This window comes from Oncorhynchus tshawytscha, linkage group LG07, assembly GCF_018296145.1.
Source record: "Oncorhynchus tshawytscha isolate Ot180627B linkage group LG07, Otsh_v2.0, whole genome shotgun sequence".
In the NCBI taxonomy this organism is placed as follows: domain Eukaryota; kingdom Metazoa; phylum Chordata; class Actinopteri; order Salmoniformes; family Salmonidae; genus Oncorhynchus; species Oncorhynchus tshawytscha.
Window position 1 is genome coordinate 2,718,000 of NC_056435.1, and position 22,640 is coordinate 2,740,639.

A 22,640-nucleotide genomic window follows, 5' to 3' on the forward strand; every position below is an offset into this window, starting at 1 on the left:
GAGTATAGGTCTCAGTATGGAAAGGGATGGGGACTAGTGTAATCGAAGAGGGTAGCAACTAGTCCTTTATAAATAGTCAGGAAGCAAGCACACGTGGAATGATTGCTCAGAAATGCAGACAAACATTTAACCTGATGGGACATGAAGAAAGATAAAGATAGACAGAGAGAGATAAAGATAGACAGAGAGAGGGGTTGAGATGTGCACAGGGGATATAGGACACCTTTTGCTCCTGTGTCGTCTTGTCTCCATGGACTTTAGTCCACCATTTTTTACCTCATCAGTTGCCATGTAGACATTGCTTATACAGAAATGAGCTTCATTACCTTCTTTAGTTTTCATGAACTAATCTATACTGAACAAAAATATAAACAAAACATGTAAAGTGTTGGTCCCATTTTTCATGAGCTGAAATAAAAGATTCCTGGATACCTCGAAATTGGGGAGAAAAATAGAGAGAAAAAATTAATAAAATATTTGTTTTTTTTTACATCCCTGTTAGTGAGCATTTCTCCTTTACTAACGATAATCCATTAACCTGACAGGTGCGGCATATCAATAAGATGATTAAACAGCATGATCATTACACAGGTGCGCCTTGTGCGGGGGACAATAAAAGACAACTCTAAAATGTGCAGTTTTGTCACACAACACAATGCCACAGATGTCTCGAGATTTGAGGAGCGTGCAATTGGCATGCTGACTGCAGGAATGTCCACCAGAGCTGTAGCCAGAGAATTTAATGTTAATTTCTCTACCAACGTTGTTTAGAGAATTTGGCAGTACAATCAACCGGCCTCACAACCGTTGACCACGTGTAACAACGCCAGCCCAGGACCTCCACATCTGGCTTCTTCACTTGCGGGGATTGTCTGAGGAGGGGATGGGGGTGCTGAGTAATATTTCTGTCTTTTTGTGGGGAAAACCTCATTCTGATTGGCTGGGCCTGGCTCCCAGTGGGTGGACCTGGCTCCCAAGTCGGTGGGCCTATGCCCTCCCAGGCCCACCCATGGCTGCATCCCTGCCCAGTCATGTGAAATTCATAGATTAGGGCCTAATGAATTTACTTCAATTGACTGTTTTCCTTCTATGAACTGTAACTCAGTAAAATCTTTGAAATTGTTGCATGTTGCGTTTATATTTTTGTTTAGTATATACTTTATTCATACAGGGGATCCCCACTCTACTAATTCCACTGAAACATGGGCTTTCAGTTGTCCCTGTAAACTGGGTAAATTTGAACACCATTGAATGTAGGCTATGTTTGTTGATAGGATCCACTGTCATGTTTTCTTTCACTTGTGGGACATCAACTGTTTCTGAGGTTGGCCTTTTGCTGATACTGTGGGTCTTCTGTTGCAATAGCAGACATGTCTGTCATGTCACAGACACATCAGAGAAAGTGATGCAACAGTTTGTCTTTATGCCATGTTGTTACTGTACTTTGGTAACAATGTAGACCAATTACTCAGCTGTAGTTGCAAGTGAGGTATAAGACAATGACTGAATTGTAAGAAAACTGGACGAATTTATATTTCAAATTCGTTCCATGTAAGAGTAAATAATATTAAACATGAATACAATCTTCGGGTCGCACGAAGACGTCAGGTGTCACAGATTAATGCGGGATTTAGTAATAGGCATGATATTTTACAGTAATTTGATCCATAGACCTATAATGAAGATTTGGATAAATGAAAAACACCTTTGTAAGACCAACGTTCCATTACATAGGCCTACATTACATACATTATTTCAAGGATTAAAAGGGTTCATAGACTATAAACTATATAATGCATTCCAAATATTAGCTCATTGCTTTTCAAATAAAGACGACAAATTCAGAGTTTTGTTTTCCAACACATTTTTCTTTTCGATAATCAGACTGGGCTAACTTATTTCAGTGAGCAGGCGAAAATACTATTCCAAGCAGAGTTGATCGTTTGTTGAGTAGCCTTACTATGTCTGACTGCAAATATTTTCGAAAACGAAATGTTTATATTTTGTGCATATTCCTTTCAGATAGACTTTCAGCCTATAGCTATAGCGTTTACATTAATTGAAAATTGAACTGTAATGAAACAAATTATGTTTTAATTGAACAACTAGCTAGAAATGTACTACATGTTATGTAGCCTAAGTAGTGTGACATCAAAATGTAACATTAAAATACATTATTTCAAATAAATTACTGAACTAAGCCTGAAACTAAGCTTGAAAATGTATATAATTTACGACTAAACACATGTACCTTCAAATACAAAATTTTGCTCTTACAAATCACAGAAAACGAGAAACAAAGTGATGATGTTGAAAATGTGTGCTACATGAAACGAGAAGGTTGTGGACAACAATGTAAAAATGTAAAAGATCAAGGCAATTCCACCAACAACACTTTCAACTGCTAATTCATTGTATGAAGCAACTTTAAAACGACATTATCAACGAATGGAATATTTTCATCATCATTGCAATTCCCCGTCCTGGCGTTGACGTGGGCCTCTCGGTTTATCCAACCACGCAAAATTACGCCCCAAATAGTTCATAATACAGAGTTAAAGAAAAGGCCTGACAGCTCCTGACGACCAGCGGTGGAAAAAGTACTCAATTAGATACCTTAATAAAACATGACTCAGTAAAAGTGAATGTCACCCAGTAAAATACTACTTGAGTAAAAGTCTAAAAGTATTTGGTGTTAAATACTTAAGTATCAAAAGTAAATGGAATTGCTTAAATGTACTTATTAAGTATCAAAAGTAAAAGTACAAGTATAAATAATTTCGACTTCCTTATATTAAGCAAACCAGACGGCACAATCTTCCTTTTTTATTGGATAGCCAGGGGCACACTCCAACACTCAGACATAATTTACGCATTTGTGTTTGGTGAGTCCGCCAGATCAGAGGCAGTAGGGATGACCAGGGATGTTCTCTGTTTAGTGAGTCCGCCAGATCAGAGGCAGTAGGGATGACCAGGGATGTTCTCTGTTTAGTGAGTCCTCCAGATCAGAGGCAGTAGGGATGACCAGGGATGTTCTCTGTTTAGTGAGTCCTCCAGATCAGAGGCAGTAGGGATGACCAGGGATGTTCTCTGTTTAGTGAGTCCTCCAGATCAGAGGCAGTAGGGATGACCAGGGATGTTCTCTGTTTAGTGAGTCCTCCAGATCAGAGAGGTGACCAGGGATGTTCTCTGTTTAGTGAGTCCTCCAGATCAGAGGCAGTAGGGATGACCAGGGATGTTCTCTGTTTGGTGAGTCCTCCAGATCAGAGGCAGTAGAGGTGACCAGGGATGTTCTCTGTTTAGTGAGTCCTCAGATCAGAGGCAGTAGGGATGACCAGGGATGTTCTCTTGGTAATTATGTGAATTTGACCATTCTTGTCAAAATGTAACGAATACTTTTGGGTGTCAGGGAAATGTATGGAGTTAAAAGTACATTATTATCTTAAGCAATGTAGTGAAGTAAAATTAAAAGTTTCCATAAATATAAATAGTGCAGTACAGATACTGAAAAAAACGTCTTAAGTAGTACTTTCAAGTATTTTTACTTAAGTACTTTAAACCACTGCTGAAGACTATAGCCATCACTTAACCGAACTTCGAAAGGCGACTTCTTCTTGTATTAGCTCTTGTGTCGGCTGAGGTCAAGTGATCTCCCTTTTTTCTTCAAATGCCTTCGCCCCGCCTCCCTCGCAAAACTAGCGCTATGGGGGTAGCCTATAAATAGGCTACTACAGTAGTAACAAAAGAATAGAACTTCCTTGAAGCGTGATGACCGGATGGTTAAACTCACTGGAATATTATGTTGTTTCAATCCGCGGCTTCCTGTGCACATTGGGAAGAGTCTAAACGGGATCATTGGCTATAGGCTACCGTCTCCAGGTGTCATACGCGCAGGTAAGTAAGCACGATGTCTACTCATTTATTCTCACTCAGTCGGTCTGTCTGTAACATTCTTTTCGTGAGGTCGTTGCGTGACAGTTGTTGTGACCGTTATTCTCACTCAGTCGGTCTGTAACATTTATTTTGTCAAATCGGTGTGTGCAGTTGTTGTTATGATCGCCGTGTGTGTTCCTCAATAAATACATAGCTTGAAATAGCCTACCTTAAAATATGAATACATTTCATAAATGACAATTATACTATAGCCTGTACACTTCCTTATTTGTATTTGATTAACAGGTACATACTAATGCTTGATGTGGAGGGTCGACTGTTTACAATAACAATGACCTCATGTAACAGACAGTAGACTCAGCCACTGGAAAAACAACTTTTGAGGCATCAACAACTAGATCAATTTAAAAACGGGTTACATCATCAACTGTAACCAATAAGAGCAGGACTTCCGTTTCAATTGCGGCGGAGTTCTCCACATCAACTGCTGTTTTATCACTGCCAGAGCCTAAGAAAATATGTTATAAGTGATATAAATAAATATAAATGCTAAAAAAAAAATATATATATATATAATGCAACAATGCATGGGCTTTGTTAAATGTGCTAAATTAACACTTTTGCCTTTTACTTATTTCTGAAAGGATTGTTTGAGTTAGATTAATAATATTTTTATACAAAAAACACACATGTCTCAGCTACCATTACACACTGTAACTAAGTTTCTATGACATACAGACGTTTATAGTTCAACGAGAGTGGCGGAAGTGAAATACCCCGTCAGCAGGGTTAAATGTAACAGGCTGCAGAATTCAATGTAACACTCTTCAATTTTAAAAATAAGTGGTAATTGAAAAATGTTATGATTTGAAACTGATATTTAGATGGAAATACACTAAGTTGACAAAACATATTTTGATTACATTTTTTGGGCATGTCATATTGGCCAAAAACGAATTATCCAAAATTAATATAAGCATTCAAAAAGGTATTATCTTAGTTGTACTGGGAAACTTGATGTAAAGAAGTGAAATGTTATATCATTATGTGAATGTGTCTAAATACCATATAAAATACCAAATTATAAAATGTGTTTCATTTGACCCCCCCAATGACTAATTTTAATCTAATCTGAGTCTTTTGAAAAAAAATACTAGAATAATTATTGTCATCAACTAATCAAAAGATCTATTCTTACGGATACATTATATATGATTAGATACATGGGGAATGTTCCACTGGTCATTAAAAAAATGGAGGCATCAAGACTATTCACGTTAGGCCTCAAAACACTTTTTGGCCAATAAAATAAAAAATGATTGACTGGTACTCCTAAAACGTCTCAGGTATGTAGAGACATTAACCAAGTATTAGCACATTGAATAACAGCTTTCTAAGTGGTTTCCAATTTGTAGGTGTTACAACTGACCCTGTGCATACTACCACTTGTGCCATAAAGGCTCATGGCAGAGGATGCAGCATGCTGTTATTGTTCCATGACCATACCATCCCAACCTCATTGGCTTTTCTTGTCTTGTTTCAGATAGAGGAGAACTCTAGCCATCCTTCATACCCAGCTGATGGGTATGTGTTAGTGTTAGATGTGTCAGGCCTTGCAGTGCTGAAGCAGCACAGAATGGTTTGTGGGTAATACAGGGATACAGGCTGTACTGTGCTGTTGCAGTAACGCCTGGAGAAACATGGAAAAACGATTTGGAAGAGTGAAAGCAAAACACAAATAGTTCCACCTGCTAGGCTATGTCCTGGAGGGCCACGGTGTATGCAGGCTTTTGTTACAACCCAGCTCTAACACACCTGATTTAACTAATTGTGGTTTAAGACCACAATCAATTCAATCAGGTGTGCCGGAGCACAAGCCTGCACACACCATGGCCCTCCAGGACCAGAGTTTCCCAACCTGTGCTTACACCTATCCTATCCTCTTAGACCTATGATAAGTGTCTAAGGCAAGGGCTTGAGAGTTCAGCCTGGGTACAAGAGAGGATGGCTGTGGTGTTATGTACATGTCTGTGACAACGTGAGCGAAGCCTGGACATCCAAGGCTTGTGACCGCCATTCTGTGACTGGCTGCCTTGCTGTAGCAGCACGTAAATATTGGAGTTCACCACTGCTGAAGCCTCCAGTATTGACGGTGCTGTTGAAGCAAAGCATTGCCGTTCGACATCAGTCTATGGGCTACCTGGTTGAATAAAACAACATTTTTTTTCATGTTTTATTTCTGTTCTTGATCAAATACATTCTCAATTCTATTTCAATTTAGAGAATTGTACTTTTGGAAATATACTTTAGGACACAGGAAATTGATGTCAAATAAAATATACTGTATACATTGAGACTAATGGTGAGGTGAAGCATATTGACATTATGACCCTCAACATTATTATCCTTTGTCGCCATCTGCTGGTCAATCCAGTCTGACTCGCAGAGAATGGATCCATCTCAATAGTCTGAAGTCCACTGATATTACAGAACTGGACATGGAAAGGGAACCACTTCAGACTTTTGAGATGCACCCTGACACTTTTCACTTTTTCTTTCCTTCACCAAGCTGGCTCTGTGTGTCCTGTCTTCTGAGATGTTCTGCCCTGGGGGTTTCACTCAGTACAACGATCTGGGTATTTCTGCTCCTTTCAAACATGTAGCATTCAGTCTTCTCCTCTTGGGAAACTGTCCTTGTGTCGATCAGGCGAAACCCATCCTTCAGAAGGGTGTCTACCAGCAGGCCCAGGACGTTGGTGCTGTTGAGAAGCTTTCTGTCATCCGGCTCAATAGTTACAAACCTGTAAAAGTAAAACAATGCAAGTTTGGTCTTTAAAAATTGTGCATAATATAGTTATTTGAATAAACATACAAGAGTTATTAAGGATCCAGTGTTTCCCCTAACATTACACAGGCGAGTGCCTATACAGTAGGCAGCTACCTGCTGCCCATGTCCCCACGGACTTCTCACTCCCCCCCCTGCTGCTCCCCCAATGGACGGTCCCTCAGGGACATTCTACCTGCCCCAATGGACCTTTACCCTGCCCCCATCCCCACCCCCAATGGACCTTTACCCTGCCCCCACCCCCTAATGGACATGTATTAGTGTTACAGTTGTAAATATGTATATATTTTAATTATTATTTGTATTTTTTCATTCACTTATCTTTTTGACCTGCACTGTTGAGCTCGGAGCTTAAGAATTTCACTGTACCCTGCAATTACATCTGCAACTCTGGGCAAGTGACTAATAAACTGATCATACAATATGGAGCCCTTGAGGAATTGGCCAATGGGAGACACTGAGATGGGTATAATAGCCTACGGGTGAGTGTAACTTCCCTCACCTGGCAGAGAAGTCATCCCTGGCTAGTTGGTCAGTCCCACAGTGGAACACCATGTTGTGGTGAGAGGGTCTCTGGACCGGTACAGGATGAGGTGTGCTGGAGTTCTGAGGCAGGTGTGGGAAATTCCCATTCAGATTTGGATGTTCCACAAAAATGGATATCCTTCTCGCCAAAGCCTCCAGAGTTTTGTTGTTGGAGCAGAATATTTGGAAGAATCCGTGAGTTTCCTGGACAGAGAAGCGCAACTCTAGAACCTCAACTCTGGATCGATGGCTGTTCCTCTCAACCCAAAGTGCCAAAGGATGCAAACCATAGAACTGTGCTTCTTGAGCCAAGCCATTGTAGTCAGAGAATTCTGCTGGCAAGGTGATTTGACCTGTCCTCATATAATCCAGGATGTATTTAAAGAAAGTCCCATCTCTATCTACAAAAACTTGTCCACTGATAACTTTAAAATCTGCGTCTTTGCCATCCAGGATCCTAGCTATTCTTGAGTCTTGGTGTCTTCTGAGAGTTGACAGAGTAGTGGTGAATGTTTGACCTCCAATATTGAATGTTATTAAGTCCTGGGCACTCATGTTTAGATGACTGACAGTTTAAATCATTGCAGACAAGAATGGGTCTAAGGAGAGGAGTGGTATTCAGTGAACATATCCTGGCAACACCAACCGTAAACAAAACAAATGTCATGCTAGGTGAGTGCAGTCACATAACTTCAGTTGGAGAGGCTGGTGACAGTACAGAACATTACCACTAGGGGCTAATATGAGCCACAAATTGAAATTGATCATTGAGCCCCAATGGAGTAAATCGAGTATTGGAGGCACCTTAATTGGGGAGGACGGGCTCGTGGTTATGGCTGGAGCGGAAAAGTATCAAATACATGGTTACCATGTGTTTGATGCCATTCAATTCCAGCCATAATTATGAGCTGTGCTCCCCCAGCAACCTCAAGTGGTACTAAAGTTACTAAATGGAGTACAGAGAGGTTGGCCCCCGGATGGTTGGTTTGGCTCTGACAGTAGACATTGGTCTAAAGTTACATCTACATTCAACATGGGATTAGCATTATCCTTTTTTTGTTGCATTGTTTTTTATGCTTTAGCTTTGTGTCTCTTTTATTCAGTCTACCCTCCTGTCCGTTTAGTTCAATAAATTACAGTGAGTGGCACTTAATCTGCACTAATCTGAAAAAATAGGATGGGTAATATGTGAGCATATGTTTATGTAGTTTCCTCAAATTCAATGTGATAATGTTTATTTAGTTGTAGGTAATACATTAAAGCAATAATAAACAACAAACTGTAGTAGTGATTTGATTGTTTTTCTGTTCAAATATTAGTGTAGCTACATTTGTGTGGATTAACAGTAAAGTCAATTAATTTCTTGTTTAATTTGTGAAGCATTGATCTTCAGTGATTCTTCATAATGAAGTCCCCCCTTTGGGCTCAAATCCAACCTATCTGTCAATAAAGCAAGCAATCCGTGTAAAGTAGCCACCCATAGCATAGTTGATTAGCAAGTCGTTTGGTAATAATGTACAGTATCTTCATTGGAGACAAACAAACGATATATTGCAGCAATTTAAGGGTATCAACTAGTTACATTGCGCAACAATGTTGCAAGGAAGTGGGTTCACCAGGGGATGCACACATACTAGCCGTAGGCTTCCTCCCCCAATTGACAGGATTCCGTGGCTCCTCCTTGACGAGATTATCCCATCGCGGTGTGTCACGTCTGGCCAGCCACCCTTCGGCAAAACAGCAGTACGTTTTCTCTTTTCCCACCGGAGCTTCAAGTGCAGGACTAGCTAAACATCCCGAACACAGACAGCCATGGCAGAAAACGCCGACTTGGATAACCACCGAATTAAGAGCTTCAAAAACAAGGGGCGCGATGTCGAGGTGAGAATCTGGCTAGGCTAACGTTAGCTGGCTGGCTAACTAGCCGTTAGCAACGAGTGCTTGCGAACACTCGGGGTTACCTAGTTCTCAATTCGGTTTGGTTGCTGCAGTATTCATTGTCAGTCATTGTTGAAGTTCTCTTTTTCTATAATGTGTCGCCGATTATGATATCATCCACATTCACTAACTAGCTAAAGTTTATCATGCGGAGCGGGCGCGGCTTTCGCAAGGCCTGCTAGCTAGCCAGGAAAGTTGCTAACTCTGTGCTTGCTAGCAGCTAGCTAGGTTGTGATAAACATATTTTTTGAAATTTACTCTTGGCATCAACTAAACTAAATTAAAGTAATAGTTATAATTGGTAAACGGCACCAGACAACTAACTATCTTGATGTTGGTCATGGGCATGACATTTGATATTTCGAGTTGGCAAGTCAGTCACTGTAACTTAACTGAGCTAGATACGCTTACCAACTAACCAAACCAGCTAATTATAGCTAGTTGTATGTGTTAAAATGGGCGGATGATGCACATTAACTGTTACAAAACTAGCACAACTCAACTTCTACGGCTGCAACAGTTGAGATTCGGCGTTATTAATCAGTTTATAATAATATACCCAGCTAACTAACTCCTACGTGAATGAACAGCTTGCAATTCAATATCCCAGTGACCGCAGGGTGGGTGTTCAACAAACAGTGAGTTAGAGCAGTTGCACCATAGCACATCTGGAACTAAAGCTAATGATGCTACTGTCACCATGCTGATGCTGATTCAATAAACATCCCGAGTGGCGCAGCGGTCTAAGGCACTGCATCTCAGTGCTAGAGGCGTCACGACAGACCCTGGTTCGATTCCAGGCTGTCTCACAACCTGCCGTGTTTGCACGATTGACTCAGCGTCGTGCCGAGTTTTGGCGGGTAGGCAGTCTTTGTAAATAAGAATTTGTTCTTCAAACCGACTTGCCTACTTAAATAAAGGTACAATTAAAACCCAGTACTCAATGATTAGGGCCACACATTTAATTCAAAGGGACATGCCATTTCCCTTGTATCTGTATAGATCACACATCCTTAACATAAATATTCCACTTTTGGGATGACATTACATGTTGACTATCCCATATTCTTATGTATTAGAAACACAGTAATCTCGGATGGAGGGCATGATGGATTACTGTCCATCTGGTATGTGCTATATTGAGCAGAGAGGAAACAGAAGTGCGGCATGGTTGTTTTGGGGCCAAGTGCCAGTGTGACTTGCACATGTCTGAAGACCCACCAGCCCCGCTGACAAGCTTGCAGCAGCTAAGCCAAGAATACGAGATGGATCACTTGTTGTCAGAGACGAAAGGCCTTGTCCAGATACAGCCCCTATCCTTTAGGCACAGTAACCTATCAGATCTATAGAAGTGCCCCAGGGCAACACACTCACCCTGCTCCTATGGTGCTGAATTCTACTGCATCAGAGGACACACACAGCATCTTCAGTGAGATTTAGGCTGTGTTTAGACTTCAAGGAATGTTAAAAGCTGTAGGTTACAGAAAATGTATCCCTTTCACAAGTTCTGACCTACACCACCACAGAGGGCCACAGTGACTACCGTGTATGACGTTGTTACAATACAATAATAATCCCAACATATAACAGGATACTCCACAATCAACATTGGCTATGCAGAATAAGTAGTATTCAAATGTAAAGAAAGGTTGAAGACCTCTGGTGTGTTGTCCAGGAGCTGAGGCAGTCTTCCCTCTCACAGGAAGTCGCCCTCTTGTCCCAACATGGAATGAGTGTCCTAAAGAAATGCCTGGAATTCCATAGATTTGATCGATCGTTGTTGAGTTTGAGGTCTCTGACTTCCTCCTCCCAGCTGGCCAGCTGAGCCACTCTCAGGCTTTCTCTCATGGCTGATTCACTATCCTCCCTAAACACCGTTCCCACAAAAGGCAGTGTTGGCAAAACATTGTGTTCCATCTTCAATAGATGGAGTGTTTCAAACACATACGGAACCACATCAGATTTTTACTGCGACCTTGAGTTAGGGTGTCAGGGCAGGGTTTTGCCAGCAGCAGCGAGTCACACCTTTGAGTTGGTGGATAAATGTAAACAGAATCATTGCTTGCATGAGGGAGGTTACACAGCGTTAGTAATAGGAACCAGGATGCCCTGACTGGCAATCAAGTTAACATGATCCTCTGCCGCCTGTTGCCAACATGCAGCAGTACACTTGTAATCTAAAGCCCAGTCTGTAAACAAAATGGAGCCAGTTCCAATGGACTAACATTGCATGTGGTTTGTTTGAGTGTATGGGCTGTCTTTTAATGCTCCAGTAGTTAGGCTCATCTCTGACTGTTCTCCTCTCTCTCTTACAGACTATGCGAAGACATCGCAATGAAGTGACAGTGGAGCTGAGAAAGGTGAGCCTCAGCATCTCAATTGACTGTTTATAGTTCAGTTGCATCTAATGGACTAACCCATTAGCCTACTTCTGCTCCTCCCACACTGAAATTAGAAAGGCTAAATCTCCACACTATCCTCTTGAGTTTCACCCTTCACCTCCCACCCTACCACACCTCTGGTCTCTGTTTGTGTCCTGGCCCACTCCACAGATGCCATTCCAGTGCTGCAGTGTCTGTCATGTACCTCTTATTTAGGTATGTGTGGCACACAGACTGTGTCATTTTTAATTGATACATGCAGGCCCTTTTTCCAGCCTGTTAAGTCTCTCTGGGACTTGGATGTTAGGTGGAAGCAGGGTTATAGAATTAATTCATCTTTATTTTGATGGGAAATGTTGCAGTTTCTGTTTATCAAATTGGCCAGACTCTTACCCCGAGGCAGCCTGGTCCACCCCTCCCAGCCTGCCCCTTATGGGCTGCTCTGTCTGCTGAGTCCTTTTGTTTCTAAGTAGGTGTGTGTGTGAGGAAACTACCCCCCCTTCTTATGCTCAGGTTGTTGTTGTTGAAGAGTCAGGATGCCTTGGCTGTATTTAGGTCATCCCTCTCTCGCTCTCCCACCCTGTCAGAGAGGCCAGACTGGTCTTACCCCTCAGCCTTGGGGAGGGTTTCCCTCTCCTGGCCTGCAGAGCTCTGGCCAGGGGCCATTAAGTAGGTTCATCAGACACACATGCTTGTCTTGGACGTATGACTCTAGAGCAGCTGCTCTGGGTGGAACCATGACTTTTAGAGGGGATGGTGCCAAACTGAACTTAGATCAGCATCTGGGGGGGGACTTTGAGTCTGAGCTAGAGCTGAGATGATACAATAAAATGATTGACACCGACCATGCCGGTCACTTATTGCAGGCATTTATCTGATATCGTTCATTGCGATAAGAAGCCTATATTAGAGAAAAGAGAAGTTTGAAATCAAATACATTTGCTAAAATGGGTGATTTGAGAAAATATACAAGCATCATACTAGTAGCTTAAAGGATCATTTTAAACTGTGGTGCACATCAATGTTCCAAACCTATCATTATTGCATCAATTCAGACAATTTAGCGCGGAATGGATTTTTGTCCACATCGCCCAGCTCTACTCTGAGCCCTTGGTCTTTGCACTAAGGCCCCAACGTGTCCTCTGAATGCAGCTTGCAGAAGTGTTTCAGGAAGTCTGAGCTGACCAGCAGTTTTGTAGAAACATATCCAGTAGGCCTGTATGATTTGACGACAAGTGAGAGAACTTCAGTTTTTTTTCTGCTAAAAAGCCATGTCCTACCCTTACAGAAGAGCAAACCACTAATGTAGGATGAGTGACACAGCAGTTCTCTCACATAGCAGTATGTGTGCTGCAGAAGAGATCCGTCTGTGCACAGATGGATGCATTCCTCCCTCGTGCTATCTGCCACTAACATCACTGGGAGGTTATGGGAGCAGTCTTAGCCTGTAGGAGTCAAGCAGGAATCTATTCCTCGCTGTGTGGGTGAATGTTTCCAATAGCATTCACTCCTATATTCCTTCTAGGATTCAACACTTAAAATATATATTTTATCCCCCACCCCCAGAACAAACGAGATGAGCACCTTCTGAAGAAGAGGAACGTTCCACAGGAGGAGAGCCTGGAAGACTCAGACATAGACTCTGACTTTAAAGGGGTGAGTCAGTCCTCATTCTCTCTCACACTACGACTTCAAGTTCAGGAATGACAGGGATATGTTTCCTAGCTCTAACCTTGCACCATGTAAACGCGTAGCTACAGCAAATCTCACAACTCTAGTTTTTTGTTTTGCAGCAAAATGTAACACTGGAAGCCATCTTACAGGTAAGCCTGCATTCTGTCAGTGTTGTTGAGACCCATCCCGTACATACACCTTGAGCTGTTGGAGCTAACCCCGTGTTCTCGCTCTCCTTCCTGTCAGAATGCTGTCAGTGACAACGGACTCATCCAGCTCAGTGCCGTGCAGGCAGCCAGAAAACTCCTGTCCAGTGACAGAAACCCCCCCATCGACGACTTGATTAAGTCTGGCATCCTGCCCATCCTGGTCAAATGCCTGGAGAGGGACGACAAGTAAGTCTGCTTTATGGGGGGGAGGAAGAGACTGTATGGGTCATGGGGCACCTTTGCCCTGGAAGAGTAATTGAAAGATGGTGGTAAATTGCCCCTGTGGTAATTCTGTGTGATGCCCCCTTTCAAAAGTCGGAGAAGGGCGAAAGGAGAGGTGTCTGAAAACCGGAGCGTGAATGAGTGGGTAGACTGGCCCCGTATGTGTCAGACTGCTCTCTCTCTCCATTGTCTCTCTCTACATTCTCTGTCATGCTCTGGGGATACTGGTGTGCCCTCCCTCTCCTCCGCATGGCTGGGCTGATGTGAACACTGTAGCAGGCTGCAGACACACAGACGGATAGGAGAGAAAGTGTGTGTTCCGCTCTGCTGCACTAGCACTGCCCCACTGCTGACAGCTCTGTCTCTTCAGTGGTGGGGATGACTCCCTGGCATGGACTGGTGGGTGGGGGACGGGGGGGGGGTTGTGTTTTGTGTAAACAGGACTGGGTGGGGGAGGTTGGGTGATGGAGGCAGGGTGTGGAGGAGACGCAGGAGATGGATAGATATACACCCACACACACTACCGTTCAGAAGTTTGAGGTCACTTAGAAATGTCCTTGTTTTGAAAGAAAAGCACTTTTTTGTCCCTTAAAATAACATCAAATTGATCAGAAATACAGTGTGGACATTGTTAAATGTTGTAAATTACTATTGTAGCTGGAAATGGCTTATTTTAATGGAATATTTACATGGGTGTACAGAGGCCCATTATCAGCAATCATCACTCCTGTCTTCCAATGGCACATTGTGTTAGCTAAACTTGGATTATCATTTTAAAAGGCTAATTGATCATTAAAAACCCTTTTGCAATTATGTTAGCACAGCTGAAAACTGTTGTTCTGATTAAAGAAGCAATGAAACTGGCTTCTTTACACTAGTTGAGTATCTGGAGCATCAGCATTTGTGGGTTTGATTACAGGCTCAAAATGGGCCAGAAACAAAGAACTTTTTCTGAAACTCATCAGTCTATTCTTGTTCTGAGAAATGAAGGCTATTCCATGTGAGAAATTGCCAAGAAACTGAAGATCTCGTACAACACTATGTTCTACTCCCTTCACAGAACAGTACAAACGGCCTCTAACCAGAATAGAAACGAGTGGGAGGCCCTGGTGCACAACTGAGCAAGAGGACAAGTGCATTTGTGTCTAGTTTGAGAAACGGACGCCTCACAAGTCCCTCAACTGGCAGCTTCATTAAATAGTACCTGCAAAACACCAGTTTCAATGTCAACAGTGAAGAAGCGACTCCGGGATGCTGGCCTTCTAGGCAGAATTGCAAAGAAAAAGATATATCTCAGACTGGCCAATAAAAAGTAGAATATTAAGCTAGGCAAAAGAACACAGACACTGAACAGAGGAACTCTGCCTAGAAGGCTAGCATCCCGGAGTCGCCTCCTCACTGTTGGTGTTGAGACTATTGTTTTGCGGGTACTATTTAAAGAATCTGCCAGTTGAGGACTTGTGAGGCATCTCTTTCTCAAATTAGACACTCCAATGGACTTGTCCTTTTGCTCAGTGGTGCACTGGGGCCTCCTACTCCTTTCTATTCTGGTTAGAGGCAGTTTGCGCTAACACAACGTGCCATTGGAACACAAGAGTGATGGTTGCTGATAATGGGCCTCTGTACACCTATGTAGACATTCCATTAAAAATGATCCTTCTCCAGTTACAATAGTCATTTACAACATTAATGTCTACACTGTATTTCAGATCAATTTGATGTTATTTTAATGGACAAAAATGTGCTTTTCTTTCAAAAACAAGGGAATTTCTAAGTGACCTCAAACTTTTGTGTGTGTGTATATATATATATGTGTATGTGTATGTATATATGTGTGTGTATATATATGTGTGTGTATGTATATATATATATGTGTATAACGCCCACCCCTGTCTTTTATTTATATATATATAAGACAGGGGTGGGAGTTAGTGGTGATGCAGGTTGATATGGATTGTTGATCAGTAGCCATGTGATGTTGATGGGCTTATTGGTCGTGTTTTGTTGTCTGGGGACAGCTTCTGTTTGTCTCATCATATAGCTAGGCTCATTTACTCTCTCCTCTTCCCCAGTCCCTCTCTCCAGTTTGAGGCTGCCTGGCGTTGACCAACATAGCATCAGGGACGTCACAACAGACTCAAGCTGTTGGTCAAATCTAGTAAGTAGTTGCTAGTTCTTCTGTGGCCCAGTTTCAAACTGACCCATCAGGCATACATAATGGACTGGTCTATATGAGCCAACCTATCCATCTGGTTCCTGGTATAGAAACACCTGTTCTCAACTGTCTTCCCCATTTCTCTGTCTCTTGTCTGCCAGACCCTCACTCTACCTCTGTCTAACTTATGTCTCTTTCTCTACCTCTGTCTAACTGATGTCTCTGTCTCTCTGTTGTCTACAACGTTGTCTAACATATAGGTCTGCCTTTCTCTCTACATGTCCAGATGCTGTGCCTCTATTTCTGCGGCTGCTACAATCTCCTCACCAGAACGTATGTGAACAGGCCGTGTGGGCGCTAGGCAACATCATCGGTGAGTGATGGGTCGCACACATGCATACACACACACACTGGCCGATGCCAGTCAATGACACACCTGTGTTCTTCCCGTGCAGGCGATGGACCGCAGTGCAGGGATTACGTAATCTCCCTGGGCGTGGTCAAGCCCCTGCTGTCATTTATTAACCCCTCCATCCCCATCACCTTCCTCCGCAACGTCACCTGGGTCATCGTCAACCTCTGCCGCAACAAGGACCCACCGCCCCCCATGGAGACAGTACAGGAGGTAAGACAGACAGAGGTGTGTGAGACCCAGCACAGTCATTCAATCGAACTGGATTTCGTTGATATCCATCTTGTCTCATCGCTGCTACGGGTTCGGGAGAGGAGAAGGTCGAGTCATGCGTCTTCTGAAACATGACCCGCCAAACAGCGCTTCTTAACACCTGCCCGCTTAACCAGGAAGCCAGCTGCACCAATGTGTTGGAGGAAACACTGTTCAACTGACGACTGAAGTCAGCCTGCAGGCGCCTGGCCCGCCACGAGTCACTTTAGCGCGATGATCCAAGTAAAGCCCCCCGGCCAAACCCTCCCCTAACCCTGACGACACTGGGCCATTTGTAAGGCCCCTAAGGGACTCCTGGTCATGGCCGGTTGTGACACAGCCTGGAATCGAACCTGGGTCTGTAGTGATGCCTCAAGCACTGCGATGCTGTGCCACTCGGAGGCCAATCTGACTGAATTATGATCTTCACATAGACGTTTGTCGTCAATATTAGTCGAACCCTTTGCCCAACAGCTCTGGCTGTGTTCCATGTGTTTGGCTCTAAGGACAATCAGACGATGGGGGATTTGATTAGGGAAAGTGGTCTGGGACTTTGGGTGCTGCCTAGCATTCTGCTTCCCTGTTCCCAACCATCCTCTAGCCTGGTCATGGAGGTCTGCAGTGTCTGCCTGCTGAAACAGAAAACACCCTGGGTCCTGTCTGTTGATCTGCTCAATAGTCGCTTCATTGTAGGCCTCCAATCATTATGCCTGACTCTCTCCTCTCCTCCTCTTCCAGATTCTACCTGCTCTCTGTGTATTGATATACCACACTGATATAAATGTAAGTATCACCCTACTATCACAACAGCAAAGCTAGTTGCTTTGCCATTCTCTATGGAAATTCCCTGTTTCTAACTCCGTCCTCTCTCTGTGGTCAGATCCTAGTGGATACAGTGTGGGCCTTGTCCTATCTCACAGATGGAGGGAACGAACAGATCCAGATGGTCATCGACTCGGGGTTGTCCCTTCCTCGTCCCCTGCTCAGCCACCAAGAGGTCAAAGTTCAGGTATGTCTACTTCCTTTCCCTGATTGGAAGTAGGATTAGGGCTATTACGGTGACCGTTATTACCTGCCCACATCAATGGTCATGAGTCATGTCCACAGTCAAATGCCACGTGACCGTTTAGTCAGGGTAACTAGGCTTCTATAGCTCTGATGCTGCTGCTGTGGGTCATTAGTAGCCTACCAAACTTGCTAACTGCCTGGTACTCAGCACTCTCTTGTCCCTCTAATCACTCTGACATTAATGCAAATGTATTTGAAAATCTAATCAAACACTTAATGAGAGCTCATGTTGCAACATTTTAATAGGCTATGCAATTGCCTGAGAGAACAGTGATGGCTTCTATTAAAAAGAGGAGGATCCCATCAGCTTTCTATAGGCTAGGCCTACTATATTTATTTCTCAACTTTCCTAATATTAAGCACATTGCTTCTCTTTACAACAGGAGTATAGCCTACCTGGCTGGCATGAAAATAAACCACAGCGTCCTCCATTCACTATATAAGTGCATAGATCGCATTATTTTTTTCCCTCCCTACACCTGTTCCGAGACAGCATTAAATCAAGTATAGTCTGATGGGTGACGTATTATCACTTGTGAATGATGCCCAGTGTGTGCAGTAAAAAAAGCTGCATGCTTTTTTTTGCCCAACTTTTTCCAATCACCTCATGTAGCCTAGCCCATAGGCCTATATGTTTTGATAAGGTTTGTATCACAACTAAAGTGGCCAAATAACTTCTTAAAATGAAGCACATGAATCCACTTTACAACCGGTGTAGTGCTAACTGGCATACATAGGTGGCGCTTGAGTTTCAAGTTTGATGAACTACATTTTCACCATAGAAATGCACCTTTTTTTAATATTAAATCATTACATGCAGACTCGCATTTACGTTCACTTTGAGAAGTGTTTTCCTGCTAATTGATTGCATTTTGGAACATTCATGCTTATTGCCGTGTGTGCATTGCTGCACTTTTGTGATGAAATAGCCTAATAGTTGATCAACATTTTAAGATAAATGCTCTGATCTGTTGCATCAACCTCATTTGATGATGAGTGGTTGTATTAATTTGGGCTTTATCGCATTCCACAACAGGTCCAGAGTATGTTTAGAATAATTATTTATTTCACAGAAGGACAAGCTGACCAACAGAATAGGTACATTTTTTGTACTATGGGGATAGTAGATTGACATAGGCTAGTGCTTTTGCTGTTCATTAGACCTACTCATCTGGTTGGCTGATGAAAAGTAGGCTAAATGTGGACAGTTCTAACATCAAGCGTGTCGGTCTTCCTTGTAGCCTACTTCTTAGCTGAGATGCCTGTGCGAAGGACCTGATCACGTGACAGGTCTTCTAATTAATAAGCCTGAAATTCACGTGAGAGGTGCTTTGGAGCACGGCAGCCGGGAGACAGGATAATGATTATATCAGCCCGTAAGTGGCAAAAGGCAGATTTTTTTAGGTGATTGATGCCGCTGGGAAATTTGAGGCCTGTTGAGAATATTATCAAGTGCTTGTCAACTTGTGAATGAGAGACTAATGGTGTGCAGCCTGCACCAGAAACAGTGCTCATGCCATTCATGAGACTTTATTCAAATCATCATCAGTCGCATCATGCAGCCTTACAATGTTTTAATTTTTAAACATATCTCCCAATGTTGGTGTATCAACTAAAGTTGCATAAATAACTCAAACATATAGGAGTACCTGTTTTTTTTTAAACTGTTCAACATAGAATAGCCGCATTTGCAAATTTCTTAAATTGTTTGGAGAAAATATCCATATTTAATTTTGCTATGTTCAGTTGTATTCTTCATACTATAAAATAATGCCATGGAATTCTGTAAATCTTGTCTGCTAAACTAGTGTAGCCCACAGCCATTTGGCATAGCCAGGTCAGGACCTATCATAAGGGAAACTCAGGTATGCTATTCTGTTCTTCTGAAATAGACTACATTTTCTTTAGAGCTGTCTAAAATAAATAGTGGATTTATTGTGAGGGTGTAGGCTATATTACATGGATTCATTAGATGTTCCTACGGTCTGCATCAGTGACTTGTAGGCTGTGTGGAAGCCAGGAGATGCTAAACGTGTTTTGTTAACTGTCAATTACCATGTGAATGACAGTTTATTTGCTTGACAATCACCGGCTGACAAGATTTCATGACGTCACATCCCTAAGTAGGATGAAGTCACCCCTACTCTGATCTAAGATCTGTTTTCAGTTTTCCCTCTAATGGTTGAGGTTAGGCTTGTGGGAAGGGTAATATACCTGGAACTTACTGTACGGAATGTGTGACTTCCTGTGACGTCATTAACCATCTATTATGTCATATCCTGTAGACTGCAGCTCTGAGGGCAGTGGGGAACATTGTGACGGGGACAGACGAGCAGACGCAGGTGGTGCTCAACTGTGACGTCCTCTCGCACTTCCCCAACCTGCTCACACACCCCAAGGAGAAGATCAACAAGGTAACAGGCACACTTTTAGATTCTATTGGTGGCATATGTTTGTTTTGCTGTAATTAAGTCCTGTAGCGTTGAAATGGGATGGACCCCAGTGTCGTTTATTTCCAACAGTATCTATACCTCTGTGTAACGGTCTCAGTCGTACTCATGTGGTCCATGGTGTGCGTGTCTGTGGGTTTCTCTCAGCTGAATGGCTTCCTGTGTGTGTGTGTATCCCTCCCGCCCACTAGGAGGCCGTGTGGTTCCTGTCCAACATCACAGCAGGCAACCAGCAGCAGGTGCAGGCCGTCATTGACGCTGGCCTGCTGCCCATGATCATCCACCAGCTGGCTAAGGTGAGTCGCTGAGCCCTTATGTAGCCCTATGAAGCATTATGTAGCCCCTATGTCCTTGTGGAGATCTGTAAGGAACACTACCCTAACCACTGACAACCTCTCTCTGTGTTTGTCTGCAGGGAGACTTTGGCACACAGAAGGAGGCAGCCTGGGCCATCAGCAACTTGACAATAAGTGGAAGAAAAGATCAGGTATGTTCTACCAGGGCTGTTTCCATCAATACCCAATCCATACAGTGTTGCATTTTGTATGGTCCTGATTGGCTGGTTAAGTTTACCCATCTGTAGGCAAAGCAAGGCCCTGAGGCTGATCTGCTATGTTCTACCCGACCCTATAGGTGGAGTACCTGGTGCAGCAGAATGTGGTTCCTCCGTTCTGCAGCCTGCTGTCTGTGAAGGACTCCCAGGTGGTTCAGGTGGTCCTAGACGGCCTCAAGAACGTCCTCATTATGGCCGGGGACGAGGCCAGCACCATCGCTGAGATCATAGAGGAGTGTGGAGGTTAGTGTGTGTGTTAGGGGGAGTGCTTGTGTGTCAGTTCACCATGTTGCCATTGTATGACAGAGTAGTGTTGCTATTTTGAAGCACACATTCTAGATTGATTCACTGCGATGGACTTTCATGCTCATTTCTCTCTGCCCATCAGGTCTAGAGAAGATCGAGAACCTTCAGCAGCATGAAAACGAGGACATCTACAAACTAGCCTTCGAGATCATCGACCAGTACTTCTCAGGAGACGATGTGAGTACCTCTGCTCTGACAGAAGCCCTACAGTTTGCACACCGTTAGAACCCAGCGCTGTCCTGACAGTGCTGTGCTGGGTGTAGGATGTGTGCTACAGAAACGCAGGGCCTTTTTCCTCCACTTCCTCTGTCAATGGGGTAAGACGGAGGAATCGGCTATAGGCCTTGCTACAAAATTCTATATAAAATCTAATGGAAAAATTGACCTATGTTTTGTGTAGTGACAGTGAATCTAGTCTCCACTCTGTGTGTTTGTTCATCTATGGCACCACCCTGATCCATTTATTTTCCTTCTCTCTTTTTAGATTGATGAGGATCCCAGCTTGATACCCGAAGCCACTCAGGGCGGAACATTCAACTTTGACCCCGCCACCAACCTGCAAGCAAAGGAGTTCAAGTTTTAAAGGCAAACGGCCACCTAGTAGGTCTAACTCTCAAGCTGCTCTGAACCCTCAAGTCACCTCCTTCCCAACATCAATCACTGACTCACTAACAACAGTTCAAGCACTGAAGGAAGGATCATTGTTATCCATCTCTTTTCAAGCATCTCACAGCGATGCTTACAAATGTTCCAGAAAGAGAAAATGCCTCGTCCGTCATTCCTGCAGTTGCCAAAAAGTTGCTATTATCCTCTCTTACTCAGACACATACACACACATACACACTGAAGTCATCTGTGTGCATGGACCAATGATCTTGTTCTACCAATCATCATATCAGCAAAGAAGAGGAATGGTCTCATTTAAAGGCGTGCTCTTCTCTGGAGTCTGGTCTCATGGTCTGGGATCAGAGCACGTTGGACACAGCGACTGAAGACACTCAACCTCCGAGTTAATTGACTCTTTTGAGGAGTACGGACAGCATCTAGGCTGTCCTTTGTTAAACATTCTAATTGATGACCTCAAAGGGCTGTTAATTATTCAGTCCTCATTGAACTACAGTTTTTTTTGGAACAGAACACTGAGAATGAATGCTCTCAAAACCCTTCTCAGAGGGTAGAGAAGTGAGCAGTCGACATATTCCCAGGTGGACTGAACAGATTTCAACAACCACCTATCACTATAATATTTTTCCTTTTAGTTGTGAAATCATCATGAAAATACAATGGATTTAAAGTACAAAAAATATATATTTAAAATTATGCAACAGGGAAATTCTGAAATTAATAACAAGGAAGACTTTGTAGCATTGATCTATGGATGGCTTGCTGATGGAAAGGTTTTTGGGTTGAAATGAGGGGGAAGGGGAGTGGAGTTGAGCTGGAACCAAACGCACCTCTCCTCAGAACCTCTAAACTGGGTTTTGGATCAGTCCCTCTTACCAGGTTCTATCCTCTGAACGAGAAACCCCTCAACAACAAATAAGCCTTAAAAACCAGGCTTCAACTGGGCTTTCCAAAGACACATCTCCTCTTGCAGGGGAGACATCGTCGGACATTGAATTTAATGACTCAAGAATTTGAGGAAATATTTTGGAAAGATATATTGGTAGAGGGACAGAGAAAGACGATGTAACACTGATTTCATCTGTGTAGATTCCACATCTGCAGTTTCTATTCAGTCTTATGCACACTTCAG

At 43.0% G+C, this 22,640-nt stretch overlaps 2 protein-coding genes across 2 annotated transcripts; one reads left to right on the forward strand and one right to left on the reverse strand.

Annotated features, from left to right (window-relative positions):
* Window positions 1-6,095: 6,095 nt before the first annotated feature.
* LOC121846750 (putative potassium channel regulatory protein) lies at window positions 6,096-8,060 on the reverse strand. The gene is made up of 2 exons (XM_042323840.1): window positions 7,242-8,060; window positions 6,096-6,695 (listed from the first exon to the last, which is right to left on the reverse strand). Exons 1-2 carry the CDS (start codon window positions 7,817-7,819, stop codon window positions 6,440-6,442), a joined length of 834 nt encoding a protein of 277 aa, XP_042179774.1. The 5' UTR covers window positions 7,820-8,060; the 3' UTR covers window positions 6,096-6,439.
* Window positions 8,061-8,857: 797 nt separating this feature from the next.
* On the forward strand, window positions 8,858-21,668 carry LOC112266368 (importin subunit alpha-4). The gene is given in 17 exon segments (XM_042323841.1): window positions 8,858-9,145; window positions 11,518-11,562; window positions 13,150-13,239; window positions 13,377-13,406; window positions 13,504-13,652; window positions 15,761-15,786; window positions 15,789-15,860; window positions 16,130-16,216; window positions 16,299-16,468; window positions 17,246-17,290; window positions 17,388-17,516; window positions 19,861-19,989; window positions 20,217-20,321; window positions 20,441-20,512; window positions 20,659-20,821; window positions 20,967-21,061; window positions 21,369-21,668. Coding segments are annotated over 17 exon segments (1,575 nt in total). The 5' UTR covers window positions 8,858-9,076; the 3' UTR covers window positions 21,468-21,668.
* Window positions 21,669-22,640: the final 972 nt, after the last annotated feature.

Coding starts and splice junctions, on each gene's coding strand:
- LOC121846750 (XM_042323840.1), bottom strand. CDS start 7,819: ATGAGTGCCCAGGACTTAATAACATTCAATATTGGAGGTCAAACATTC. Junction 6,696..7,241: donor AGGGATGACTTCTCTGCCAG/GTGAGGGAAGTT, acceptor TTACTTTTACAG/GTTTGTAACTATTGAGCCGG.